At 42.4% G+C, this 14,298-nt stretch overlaps 1 protein-coding gene across 6 annotated transcripts in view; it reads left to right on the top strand.

Moving 5' to 3' along the window:
* SLC1A2 (solute carrier family 1 member 2) overlaps positions 1 to 14,298 on the top strand; it is a 405,614-nt gene that overhangs the window by 320,708 nt on the left and 70,608 nt on the right. For all 6 annotated transcript variants that reach the window (XM_049889387.1, XM_049889386.1, XM_049889391.1 and 3 more), the window contains 2 exons: positions 11,219 to 11,358; positions 13,167 to 13,319. In XM_049889387.1, the coding sequence (XP_049745344.1) occupies positions 11,219 to 11,358; positions 13,167 to 13,319 (293 nt within the window). The remainder of the gene's footprint in view (positions 1 to 11,218; positions 11,359 to 13,166; positions 13,320 to 14,298) is intronic.

The following is a 14,298-nucleotide window of genomic DNA, read 5'->3' as shown; positions in this document are numbered from 1 at the left end:
CTTTTGCTGTGTCCCAAAGGTTCTGATAGGAAGCGTTTTCATTCTCATTGGATTCTATGAATTTCTTTATTCCATCCTTAATGTCTTCTATAATCCAGTCTTTTTCGAGCAGGGTATTGTTCAGTTTCCAAGTGCTGGATTTCTTTCCCCTGCTTTTCCTGTTATTGATTTCCACTTTTATGGCCTTATGGTCAGAGAAGATGCTTTGTAATATTTCAATGTTTTGGATTTTGCTAAGGCTTGCTTTATGACCTAATATGTGGTCTACTCTAGAGAATGTTCCACGTGCACTAGAAAAGAAAGTATAGTTGGTTGCTGTTGGGTGGAGTGTTCTGTATATGTCTATGAGGTCAAGTTGGTTGATTGTGGCATTTAGATCTTCCATGTCTTTATTGAGCTTCTTTCTGGATGTCCTGTCCTTCACCGAAAGTCATGTGTTGAAGTGTCCTATTATTGTGGAGCTGTCTATCTCACTTTTCAATGCTGATAGAGTTTGTTTTATGTATCTTGCAGCCCTGTCATTGGGTGCATAAATATTTAATATGGTTATATCTCCTGGGTGTATTTATTGTCACTTTAATCATTATATAGTGTCCTTCCTTATCCTTTATGATGAATTTAACTTTAAAGTCTATTTTGTCAGAAATTAATATTGCCACTCCTGCTCTTTTTTGATTGTTGTTTGCTTGACATATTTTTTTCCATCCTTTGAGTTTTAGTTTTTTTGTGTCTCTAAGTCTAAGGTGTGTCTCTTGTAGGCAGCATATAGACCGATCTTGTTTTTTAATCCATTCTGCCACTTTCTGTCTATTTATTGGTGCATTTAGTCCATTTACATTCAGGGTAACTATGGATAGGTATGAATGTAGTGCTATCATTTTGATGTATTTTTTTGTGTGTTGACAGTTTCTTTTTCCCACTTGATTTTATGTGCTGAGTAGATTTTCTTTATATATTGTCCTTTCCTCATATTTGTTGTTGTTGATTTTGTTTCTGCTGAGTCTGTATTTTTCCCTTGTATTTTATTTTGATGAGTAGGATAGATTGTCTCCTTTGTGATTACCTTATTATTTAGTCCTATTTTTCTAAATTTAAAACTAACTTTTATTTCTTTGTTTCGCCGTTGTCTTCCTCTCCATATGGAAAGTGTATGATTACATTCCTTATTCCCTCTTTATTATTTTAATGTTGTCTTGTTTTATATAATAATATTGCTGTTACCCTGTTTTGGGCTTTTATATATATATAAAAGCCCACTTTGTTTTTTTGGATTTTCCTTTCCGGGTTGACTTCTGGTTGCTCTGCCCAGTGTTCTAGTCTTGGGTTGATACCTGATATTATTGATTTTCTAACCAAAGAACTCCCTTTAGTATTTCTTGTAGTTTTGGTTTGGTTTTTACGAATTCCCTCAACTTGTGTTTATCTGGAAATGTCTTAATTTCACCATCATATTTAAGAGACAGTTCTGATAGATACATGATTCTTGGCAGGCAATTTTTTCCTTCAATTTTTTAAATATGTCATTGCATTGCCTTCTTGCTGACATGGTTTCTGCCGAGTAGTCCGAGCTTATTCTTATTGGCTCTCCTTTGTAGGTGACTTTTCGTTTATCCCTCGCTGCTCTTATAATTGTCTCTTTATCTTGTTTTTGACAAGCTTGATTATGTCTTGGTGACTTTCTTTTAAGATTGACCTTATGTGGAGTTCGATGAGCATCTTGGATAGATATCTTCTCATCTTTCACAATATCAGGGAAGTTTTCTGCCAACAAATCCTGAACAATTTTCTCTGTATTTTCTGTTATCCCTCCCTGTTCTGGGACTCCAATCACTCGTAGATTATTTCTCTTGATAGAGTCCCACATGATTCTTAAGGTTTCTTCATTTTTTAAAATTCTTTTATCTGATTTTTCTTCAAATATATTAGTGCCAAGTGATTTATCTTTGAGTTCAGAAATTCTAGCTTCTACTTGCTCAATTCTGCTCCTCTGACTTTCTATTGAGTTGTCTAATTCTGTCATTTTATTGTTAATCTTCTGAATTTCTGATTGCTGTCTGTCTATGGATTTTTCCAGCTTTTTAAACTTTTCATTATGTTCCTGAATAATCTTTCTAATTTCTTCAATTGCTTTATCTATGTGTTCCTTGGCTTGTTCTGCATATTGCCTCGTTTCCTTCCTGATGTCTTGAAGGGTTCTATATATTAAACTTTTGTATTCTGCATCTGGTAATTCCAGGAATGTGCTTTTATCTAGAAGATCCCTGGATTCTTTGTTTTGAGAGCCTGTTGAGGTGATCGTGGTCTGTTTCTTTATGTGACTTGATATTTACTGTTGTCTCCAAGCCATCTATAAGTTATTGTATTTAGTTTATGCTTGCTTACTGTGTCATAGCTGCTTGCTTTGTTTTGTTTTGGTATACCGCTATGGGTTGCTTGAGTGAGCTAGCTTGATTATTTTCGCCTTTGGAGCTCTGGTGTCCTATCCCCAGCTGGCTAGAGCTGTTATCAGGTATATCAGTCTAGGAGTCCATTCGGTTTTCTTGTATGAATTCAGCTCATGTTTCCAGGTAGCTGATATCAAGTGTGTGGTACAGGCTCTGTCCTACAGTCTTAGAGGGGCAGGGGTGATTGGCATATATACCGGTATCTGATCGCCGCAGGGGGTCATGCTCTGAACAAGGCAGGGAGCTGAGAAGCGACGCCCAAGTGTCTCTGAGGAAAACACGTCTCTGTTCCCTAGAGTGTACTGGTGGGTGGGTTCTGCAGATGGACCATGGGCACCCAAAGTTTTTGGTTGTAAGGACTGGGAGGTACCAGTTATTTTTGGATCCCTGTCACAGATGGCGGGGTGACCTGAGTGGAGCTACCATTCCTTAGGCCCCTGATGTGGGTAGGTGAGGACCTCTTTTAATAGGCAAAGCAATGTCAAACATCAAACACCCACCTCTCCACTGCACAGCTGAAATGGAGTTTGCCGACAAGGGCCTATTCTCCCAAAATAGGCCCACACAGGTCCATGCAGAAGGGAAAGTTGCTCAAGGTCCACAGACAGTTTATGCCTGGACAGGAGCCACTTCTGTCCTGAGCTCCCCTGGTTAATGGAGCTAGCAAATTATCTTTTCCCCCCAGTTGCAAATTTTTTCCTTCCCCAAGGCCAGGAGGATGGCTGTAGGTGCTCACCAGGGTCTATCTCAGGCCCCTCTGCCTTATTCAGAGCATGACCCCCTACTGCAATCAGATACTGGTATATACGCCAATCACTCCTGCCCCTCTAAGACTGTAGGACATATCCTGTACCACACACTTGATATCAGCTACCCGGAAACCTGAGCGGAAGCCGGCTTGGGGGTGGGGGGGCGGCGCAGTAACATATACCCAAGTACTTAGCTTTTGTGGAGAGCGCCGTTCTCCTCAGGTTCCGGAGGTGTGAGTAGGCTGTGTGGCTGACTGCTTCTCCCTGAGGGAACTGCGGCCGAACGCTTGTGCCAGCCCGCTGCCACTCCGGGAATGGTGCCTGACGGCTCCCCGTGATTCAGGTCCGGTAACTCCTCTCCACTTCTGAATGGCCTCTTCCTCCCCCTGCCCCTCAGTTCGTTGTCTAAGCTTGACTTTGATGCTCAGGGTTCCCAGCTTGTCACAAATATATTCGTTTCACTTGTTTTTTCGGGTCTTTTTTGTAAAGAGGGCTCGACGGAAGTGTCTGACTATTCTGCCATCTTGGCTCCCCTTTGACTCCTGGGGTGCCGTTTCAACAGACACATAAAATGTAGAAGTGGCTTTGAAACTGTGAATGGATAGAGGCTGGAAGAGTCCCCCACCCCCCCTTTTTTTTTTATTGTACTTTAGATGAAGGTTTACAGAACAAACTCATTTCTCATCAAACAGTTAGTACACACATTGTTGTACGATGTTGGTTAACAACCCTACAACATGCCAACACTCTCCCTTCTCAACCCTGGGTTCCCTATTAACAGCTTTCCTATTCCCTCCTGCCTTCCAGTCCCTGCCCCAGGGCTGGTACACCCGTTTAGTCTTGTTTTGTTCCATGGGCCTGTTTAATCTTTGGCTGAAGGGTGGACCTCAGGAGTGACCTCATTACTAAGCTGAAAGGATGTCCAGGGGCCATACTTTCAGGGTTTCTCCAGTCTCTGTCAGGCCAGCAAATCTGGTCTTTCTTTTTGAGTTAGAATTTTGTTCTACATTTTTCTCCAGCTCTGTCCAGGGCCCTCTATTGTGATCCCTGTCAGAGCAGTCAGTGGTGGTAGCCAGGCACCATCTCGTTGTACTGGACTCAATCTGGTAGAGGCCGTGGTAGATGTGGTCCATTATGCAAGAGTTTTAAAATGCCTAATAGTAAAAGCCTAGACTGCCTTGAAGAGACTATTGCTAGAATTATAGACATCAAAGACAATTCTGGTGAGGACTTAGAAAGAAATGAGGAGAGCTGTTACACAGGAGACAGTGCAGACAGCAAGGAGCAGCAGCAGAGAAACCGTAGCAGAAGACCCAGGAGACCAGCATAAGACAGTGCTGGAGCCGACCCACAGAGTGAGACAGCTGAGTGCTTTTGTGTGGGAGGCTTCCTGGTAGAGTGGGATGCCTCCAGGCACTTGACGGTGGAGCTAGGCTTGCCCACCCATGAAGCCGGAGGGTTGAGTGCCTTTGCGCAGGAGGCTTCCTGGCTGAGTGGGGTGACTCCAGGAAATTGTTGGTGGAGCTAAAGAGTTTTGGAACACTTGCCCCAGCAGGGCAGACTTGGGCAGTGAGGACCAAGGGGTTAGGAGGCCAAGGAACCAGGAAGCTGAAGAGACAAAGAACACAGGAAGCAGCACTCCTCAGTCTTGAAGGGTAGAGCCACAACCTCTGGGGTCTCAAAGGGTGGAACCATGGCCTGCTGGTTCTCACGGGGTGGGGCCATAACCTTCTAGGTTTCGAAGAGGCAGATCTTTACCAACTCGGTTCCAGAAGTTAGGGCTGCCTTTCATGAGTGCCAGTGGGATGGAGACAGATCTGCTGCCCAAAGCTGAGGGGGCAGGGCTGCCATGCCCAAGGGGCAGAAGAACGAGGACTGCCGGGGCTGAAGGGGTAAGCTCATTACTCAGATGGACTAGGAGAATGGGACTGCCCAAAGCCGAGGGTGCAGAGTTGCCATTCCAGTGGGCCTGGAAGATGGAGCTAAAGCTGAGGGCCCAGGGGGCTCCACCCAGAATCTGGAGAGTATGGCCAACACCCAGAGTCTGGAGGGCAGAGCCATTGTGTAAATGGTCTCAGAGAACAGGGGATTATTTTCAAGCCTTGAAAGCTAATGTAATATGTTCTGCTGGGGGAACTTTCTTGGTGGCTGTTATCCCTTCTTTCCCTCTAATTTGTAATGAAAATGCCTAGCTTGTACCTGTTCCACCATTGTACTTTGGAAGCAGATAACTTGTGTTCTAGATTTCACAGATGAAGAGGAATTTTTGGATTTTGCACTTAGAGTTCATTTAAGACTTTTGCTATGATGGGGTGAATGTGTTTTACATGTAGCAAGGACATGTATTTTGGGGGGCTGAAGAGTGAGATGTTATGGATTGAATTGTATCCCCCAAAAATGTGCGTCATCTTGGCTAGGCCATGATTCCCAGTATTGTGTAACTGTCCACCATTTTTTGTCATCTAATGTGATTTTCCTATGTGCTGTAAATCCTACCTCTATGATGTTAATGAGGCAGGATTAGAGGCAGTTATGTTAATGAGGCTGGGCTCCATCTACAAGATTAGGTTGTATCTTCAATCAGTCTCCTTTGAGATATAAAAGAGAGAAGCAAGCAGAGAGACTGGTGGACCTCCTACCACCAAGAATGAAGAACCAGGAGGGGAGTGCATACTTTGGACCTGGGGTCCCTTCACTGAGACCCTCCTAGACCAGGGGAAGATTGATGACAAGGGCCTTCCCCCAGATCCAACAGAGAGAGAAAGCCTTCCCCTGAAGCTGGCACCCTGAATTTGGACTTCTAGCCTCCTACACTGTGAGAGAATAAACTTCTGTTTGTTAAAGTCATCCACTTGTGGTATTTCTGTTATGGCAGCACTATTAGATAACCAAAATCAGGTCTAAGGTACGCCTGATCCAAGCCATGATATTTTTAGTCACCTCGTATGCATGCAAAGTCTGGACGATAAATAAGGAAGACAGAAGAATTGATGTATTTGAATTTTGATGCTGGCTAAGAATATTGAATATATCACAGACTGCCAGAAGAATGAACAAATCTGTCTTGGAAGAAGTACAGCCAGAATGCTCCTTAGAAGCCAAGATGGCCAGACTTCATCTCATGTACTTTGGATGTGTTATCAGGAGGGACCAGTCCTGAAGAAAGATAGCATGCTTGGTAAAGTAGGGGGTCAACAAAAAAGAGGAAGACCCTCAGTGAGATGAACTGACACAGTGGTGTAACAATGTGCTCAAACATAGAAAGGGTTATGAGAATGGCATAGTGTTTTGTTCTGTTGTACATAGGGTTCCTATGAGTTGGAAAAGACTGGACAGCACCTAACAACAGCAACAATGATTGCAACAAGGCTAATTGGACCCCATGTTGTTAGGTGCCAAGTGATAGCAGTTAATTGACAAAGACAAGGTGGTTGTGGTTACCTTAATGGACAGCAGATTCAAAGCAGTAATTAGAATCATCTGACTTGTATGGATTTATGGCATTAGCTAACTCAGTCATGGTATCCCTAGGAGTGAAATAGATGGGGAATCTACTAAACATTTACCTGATCTGTGCAAGTGGAAGAATTCTAGGTCAAGTGAACGGCCATGAAAGTTTCAGGAGCCTGACGTGAGAGATGGGATTATTGGCAGAAATGTGGAGAGCGACACACGTTCAAAGTAGTATGGTCAGCTGCTATCTTTGAGTGGGGCAGTGCTGTTTCCTACTACAGTCAAAATTGAAAGGGCAAGAGCTTTGGTTGCCCTGTAACACATAGTCTGTCCTTGTTTCCACTGGCCATGACTGAAGCGTTTTAAACTGGTTTAAAAGCTCTGATTTATATGTATATGATTCACTGGTTTTCTCCTCTTGATAACCCAGCCTCAGACAAGCACTCAATAAATAGCATTACTATATTATATCATGTTGCATTATATAACATTTCCCGTTTCAGGCTCTCATTGTATGCCAGAGATACAATGATTATTTAGCCTGGTATAGAATTTTTTACAAAAAGTTATTACAAAACCAAACCTGTTGCAAGTTCTACAGAGTAGAACTACCCTGTAGGGTTTCCAAGGAGCAGGTGGTGGATTTGAACTGCTGACCTTCTGGTTAGCAGAGGAGCTCTAGCCAGGGCTCCTGACAAAAAGTTTTTAGGGGACTCATTTTTGTCCTTGGCTGCAAGCTAAGGCTCTGATTTACTTTACAAATTATTTTTTATGTGCCAATGTCAGGAACTCTTATGAGCCTAGAAAATTTGTTCAGTTCCAAGAGGGCAAGTCACAGAAATTCTCTCAATAAATACTTGTGGATTCATGACATTTTGATGCTACAGTTTTGATGTGGCTGTTTTCACTTAGGGCTTCAAGGACATCTTGTCACAGCCTATGAAACACGCAGTGGTTTTGGGCAGCTAAAAACCATGTGCAACAAGCATCCAGCCACTTTGCTGGGTCGGGTGTGTACATTAACCTAATATATGTGTGTTTTTACTTCGACGTGGCTGTTTCAGTGCCTGAGTCTTTGATTACATCATATCGATCTGACCAGAATGTTTGTTTTAAGTACTTGTTAGTCTCACTTGAATGCCAGCCGTGTGTCTGGTTCTAATTTCAGTGGCAGGAGGGATTCAAACAAAGCAGAAAGCAAGGAATTATAATCTCAAGGGGTTTAAATAGTTTTGCCAAGGGGTGGCCGGAGGAATATGTTCACCATTTCAGAACACACATCTCCATTCTTTATTGGCCCTTTCCTGGGTTAGAGCTTCATTGCAAGTGTGTGACTTTCTTTTTTAATTATAATTTTGGTGAAAATATGCACGGCAAAACATAAGCGATTCACCAATTTCTGTCTGTACAATTCAGTAACATTGGTTATGTTCTTCATGTTGTGTCATTGTTCTTGCTATATCTTTCCATATTGTTTCACAACTACTGGCTTAGACTCACTACTCCCATAACTTCTCACCTGTCCTTTAAAGTTGCTGTTGACAATTTGATCTCATATAGATAATCCTTTAAAAGAACACAGTGCTCATGTTGAACATTCTTTACTGTTGTTTAGTTTAAAGATGACTTCAGGGGATAATTTTGGTTCCTGGTTTGAAGATTTTCTCAGAGCGATAGATTCAGGAGTTCCTTCTGTCTCAATAGATCCAGTAAGTCTGGATTCTGTAATAATTTGAAATTTTATCTCATATTTTCTCCCCTTTTGGTCATAATTCATTTATTGATCAGAATGTTCAATACTGATAGCCAGGCACCAGCCAGTTCTTCTGGTTTGCGATATATTTTAAAACTGTAAAAAGATCTCAACACAAACATAGAAATTTGGTCTACCCATGCTAAAAAGATCATTTTGATCATTTTCACTGCTGTCTCGTCAAAAGAACTTCTCTGTCTGCTTTGCTTGGAGGAAGTGGCATTTGTTACTCCCTGATGGGAAAGGCCCTTGTCCACACGCTATGAGCAGTTATGCCCTATTTTCTTTTGTAGATGGTATGAGTGATTATCAGCACAAACACAGGTCAAGAAGTCAGAGCCTGCCTCAAACATTAACTAGGTCGGTGAAAAATTAGGCCATTAAGGAGAGACTAAGAAGCTTATATTTCTTTCTTTCTTTTATTATTATACTTTAGATAAAGGTTTACAGAACAAACTAGCTTCTCATTAAACAATTAGTACACATATTGTTTTGTGACATTGGTTACCAACCCCATGACATGTCAACAGTCTCCACGTCTTGATCTTGAGTTCCCTATTACCAGTTTTCCTGTCCTCTCCTGCCTTCTAGTCCTTGTCCCTGGGTTTGTGTGCCCCTTTAGTCTCATTTTGTTTTATGGGCCTGTCTAATCATTGGCTGAAGGGTGACCCTCAGGAATGATTTCATTATTGAGCTAAAAACATGTCTAGGAGCCATACTCTCAGGATTTCTCCAGTCTCTGTTAGGCCAGTAAGTCTGGTCTTTTTTTAGAGTTGGGATTTTATTCTACATTTTTCTCCAGCCCTGTTTGTGGCCCTGTATTAGAAGCTTATATTCTGATGAATATTTTCACCTGGGCGTTCTACCAGATCATATAATATTATTCCTAATTTTAAAACATTTTTGTAGAAAGTTTACTAAGCACCCTGTTATGAAAAAGTAAGTAGTTGTTTTTGGGTTCTAGGGTTTAATTCTGAGACTGGAAATTAAGTTCTTGATGTTTTGTTTAATGGTGGCACATATAGTGCGGAAGTCTCCTGAGTTATGTTATCCTTGCCATAAATTTGGCATATATTCTGCTTTTCTTCTTCATGTTCCCTGAAGGAGGGAACTACCTATGCCAGGTACTGTGCTGAGCCCCCAGTGTTCTTTATCATGTTTAATTTTCTCAAGGTAGTTATTGGGCCTTCTTTCTACACACCATATAGCTCTCAAGTCATGGAGTCAGGACTTGAAGGCAAGTCTCCCTGACTCTAAAACCCATACTATTTCCATTATAACCGGTGATTCCAAACCACTGAGCTGCCAATTGGTGTTGGTTCCAAACCAAGATTTCTCCAGTCTGTTGTGAAAAGATATGGGTAAGAGCAAAACCTGCCTATCTTGGAAATAACTGTTATTTATTCAGAGATTGTACTTGTCTTCTTAGGTTTCAAAGTTTTTTGTTTTTTTTTTTAACGATATGATGGTGATTGTAAAGGCAACTAACAAAAATGTCCTAAATTGTCAAAGTAAAAAAAAAAAAAAAACTTTTGCCTAAGTCAATCCCAGGGAGCAGTGGTGGTTTTGTGGTTGAATTCTCACTCCATGTGGGAGACCCAGGTTCAGTTCCCAGCCAATGCGCCTCACACACGATCACCACCTTTCTACCAGCGGTGGTTTGTGTTTTGCTATGTTGCTGACCAGGTTTTAGCAGAGCTTCCAGACTAAGACAGACTAGGAAAAAAGCCCTGGTGATCTACTGCAGAAAATCAGCTGATGAAAACTGTATAGATCAGAAAGTTCTGGTCTGTAACCAATCATGGGGCTGACACAGGGCCAGGCAGCATTTTGTTCTGCTATGCCTAGTGTCCCCATGACTCGGGGGCCAACTCAATGGCAGCTAACAGCAATCCATCCCAGGCTTACATTTGGTATCTTACTGGCCCGTGAAACATCAAAGCTGGAAAATGTGGCATTGAACCCATTACCCTGGCAAGGGCTCCCTTGGGCCATCTCCTAGCATATCTTGGGTTCCCCTGGGGGTTCATGTGGAGGAGGGCTGGGCTGCATCTGTCCGTGGATAAAGGCAAATCAAAATGTTTCTTAAAGTCATGCTTCTTTGACTTTAAGTGGTTGTTGACTCTTGGCAGCTTAGCAGAGTCTTGATAATACAAGTGACCTTTTAAAAACTACAATAGATTTTTTTTTTAACTAGATAAATCATTTCTTCCAAAAGAGTTGCAAAACTTGGATTATCAGTATTTGTGCCTTTTCTGTGTCCAGGATGAGGAAGGCTGGAACCTAGAGGTGTTTTAATTGGGGCATAACTCAGGCCCTGACTCTCCTGACATTAGATCATTCAAAAGTCACCTTTTTATGATGTTATGAAAAACAGCTTAGAGTGGTAGAAAGAGTTCAGGTTTTTAGCCAGATATATCTGGGTTTGAATCTCCAATTTTATGTAGCCTTACAGTCTTGAGCAAGTTACTTACTCTTGAGCAGGATACTTCCCTTCCAGAATTCCTGTGGTGGGTAACTCTTGGAAAAACCCTACCACTCCCTGTGGTTTTCCTTTTATTTACTGTGAGGATCTGGTGATCAGGAGTGTAAAAGCACCGGCATGAGGTTTCCAATGTGCCCCTGTGCCCCGCTTGTTTATGAACTGCAATTCAGGGTACCCCGAGTCGCTGTCTTTTTGTTTCCCCGCTAATGATTGGCAGACTCCCAGCTGTGCCTCAAGGAGGCCTGTTCCTCCTCCTCCTACCTGAGCCCCTACCTGAAACTGGATAGCGGAGGTGCCCTTCACTCTCTAATCACTGCCTTTGCTTCTGTTTTAGTGCCAACAATATGCCCAAGCAGGTTGAAGTGCGAATGCACGACAGCCACCTCACCTCTGAGGAGCCCACGCACCGGCACCTGGGCCTGCGATTGTGTGACAAGCTGGGGAAGAATCTACTGCTCACGCTGACAGTGTTTGGTATGTGCTGAGCTGCCTCACCCCACCCCTGTTCTCTGGGCCTCTCTTGGATCTGTGGGCAGGTAGCCCTTTCACTGCAAAGGTAGCCACGTGCCTAAGCCCCCATTTGTGCCCAGGCATCACTGCCTCAATGACATAATCTTCCACCTCATCTGCCCTGGCCATTTATTTTTCTTCTTTTGAGTTCTAGTGGTTCTCCAATTGTAGTATGCATATAGCATGTGGATTCCCAAACCATACTGGGGGAGACTATGCTTTGGGCCATTGAGAATGAGGCCCCGGAATCTGCGTCTTCACAAACTGTCTATGTGATTCCAATGCAGGTGGTCAGCCGACCACATTTACAGAAATACCTGCATTCAAGATAAAGACAACCTTTGCAGGAAGCTCCAAAAAGGGCTCTCAAAATTTAACCTTCTTTGAACGCCTCATTAACTTTGATTAATTTAACACATTAGTTAATGAGGTCAGTGTGGAAAGAGGCTTGTCCTGACACCTTGACCTGCTCCAGCCCCACCTTGCAAGTCTGACTCCCCTCCTTCAGACTTCATCCAGGCTAGGGTTGTTCTTTCTTGTGGACTGTTGATACAATCTTTGTCTTAGGTTTTCAACCAGTGTTTATTGAACTTGGAGCAAATTGCAGTTTCTTGTAATGACAACCACATCATTTCCTGTCTCGATTCCTCCCTTATTGTTCAGCTCACTTAGGCTTCACATAGAAATAATGAACAAATCAGCTCCCTCCCCTACTCCCCACCCCCTCTCTGCCTTGGCCTATTCTTGGAGTCCATTGTCTTGGATGTCAGTGAACCAGGATCAGGACCAGGAACTTGCCACAGCTCAGTTCACTTAATTAAGGGAAAACCACAGGTTTTCCAAGGGTTACCCACTAAATAAGCAGATTTCATTCATCATAGTCTGGAAGAATTTGGACAGTAAGTTTTTACCTGTAGAAGGAAAGAAGATCAGGCTTTGGCTGCATGACTCCTGCATCCCTGGAGTTAACGCCGTGACCCATATAACCCAGGAACTCCCTTCCTCACTTATAGCCAGTGGTGCTATGACCTGATTTGTGGTTTCTGCAAGGATCCTTTATGTTGCCCACCCATTTAGAGAGATCTGAAGTTTATTTTGTGGAATCTTTGAGTATGCCAAATGAAAGGCTTCTGCCAACATCTCTGCCCATTGTTTCCTCCAAAATTACATATTTTTAGATACCTTCCTTGATCTTCCATAAGACCAGCAAGTCTAAAGGTATGTAAAAAGACATAGAAATTAAGAACAAATTCTATTGAAGAAGAGACACAGGGGAAATTACAGGAAGCCAAAGAAAATAGATGAAAAAAGAACTCACACTAGCTTGGTCAATCAATGTTTCTTTTTTCTGGCATCCAGTTGAAAAGGGAAGAAATACATTAGATATCATGCCATGTGGCTGGCCCTAGGCTGGAAGGAGAAAACAATATCTGGTGCTGTGGCTCGTTTCCACTGACGATCCTTGTGACTTTGGAAGTGGACAATGTCTTCAGAGAAGTTGAATCAAGTGGTCACTTCATAATTCCCATAAAACTTTGAGAAGGCTCTTCTTGACTCTTCCAGTGCTGCTTTCTAGGATAGTTAGAACAACAGAAAGTTCTCTCACTAGTCATCAAAGTCAGCTTTCCTATGTAATGGTATTTTTGTTACATGTTATCCATCACCTGATAATGGAGCAGCGTGAAAAGCCAATGTCATTGAAATAGGTTCCCAGAGCTATTTGTTTGACTAGGGCAAAAATAAATTCCTATGTATTTTTTTCTCCCTTATAGGTGTCATCCTGGGGGCAGTATGTGGAGGGCTTCTTCGTTTGGCGTCTCCTATCCACCCTGATGTGGTTATGTTAATAGCCTTCCCAGGGGATATACTCATGAGGATGCTAAAAATGCTCATTCTCCCTCTAATTATCTCCAGCTTAATCACAGGTAAGACCACTTCTATGGCCAGTGGGCCAGAGGGGGGCATCCTGCTGTTCTGGCTTTTGGTTGAATGAATGAAGGTGACAGAAATGTCATTTCACTTCAGAGACTTGGTTTTCCTGTCTCTAAAATGGGCGTCATCAATTCTAAAATAAATGATTGCCATCTGTTACTGGTCAGTCTGTCTGTCTCTCTAGCAACAAAAGAGGAACAGGAAACACAGTCACACGTTACAAGTGATGATTTCTATAGTGATTTTAATTTTTAATGCATAGCTTTCTCAATTTTCTAGGTTAAATTTTGTTCAGAAAGTGATAAAGATAGTAATAAACCCACTGCCACAGAGTCAATTCTGACTCATAGTGACCCTACAGGACAGAGTAGAACTGCCCCATAGGATTTCCAAGGAGCACCTGGCGGATTTGAATTGCTGACCTTTTGGTTAGCAGCTGTAGCACTTAACCACTACGCCACCAGGCTTTCCAAGAATAGAAAAGGAAATTTTCTTTCTATTATTTGATTCTATATGGAGGGAAGTGGACATTAAAAATAAATGTGAGATATGAATGCTCTGAGTTTTTTAGTAGAAAATCATTCTTAAGTGTGTAGCATCATGGTCACTTGTTTTTGACTAAAATAATTATTTTATTTGAAAGAATTTGTGTGTGCGTTGCGTGTTTCCTTCCATGAGTTTATACTGGTAGTTTCTTTCTCACCAAATAATATTGCTTGAATAGGTTATAAACTGGTGTAGTTTAGACACTAAGCTCTAAGGTCTAAGGGTGAGAAGCTGGATTTTGGTCCATATCTGGGTGCCAACGAGCTAGCCGATCTCATAAAAGTGACCGACTACGTCATAAATGAAGTGAGGCTGGCAACTGCAAGGAATTCACATACTAAGATTGTTCTACAAGCGCATAGCTGTTAGACCAGTAGACCCAGTGACTGAAACCAAGGCAGCTCCAGCTACAGGAACTCAGGGGCT

The sequence above is a fragment of the Elephas maximus genome, chromosome 7, assembly GCF_024166365.1.
Source record: "Elephas maximus indicus isolate mEleMax1 chromosome 7, mEleMax1 primary haplotype, whole genome shotgun sequence".
Taxonomy (NCBI): Eukaryota; Metazoa; Chordata; class Mammalia; order Proboscidea; family Elephantidae; genus Elephas; species Elephas maximus.
The sequence above is the reverse complement of the archived record's forward strand: the minus strand, read 5'-3'. Positions and strand labels throughout refer to the sequence as shown.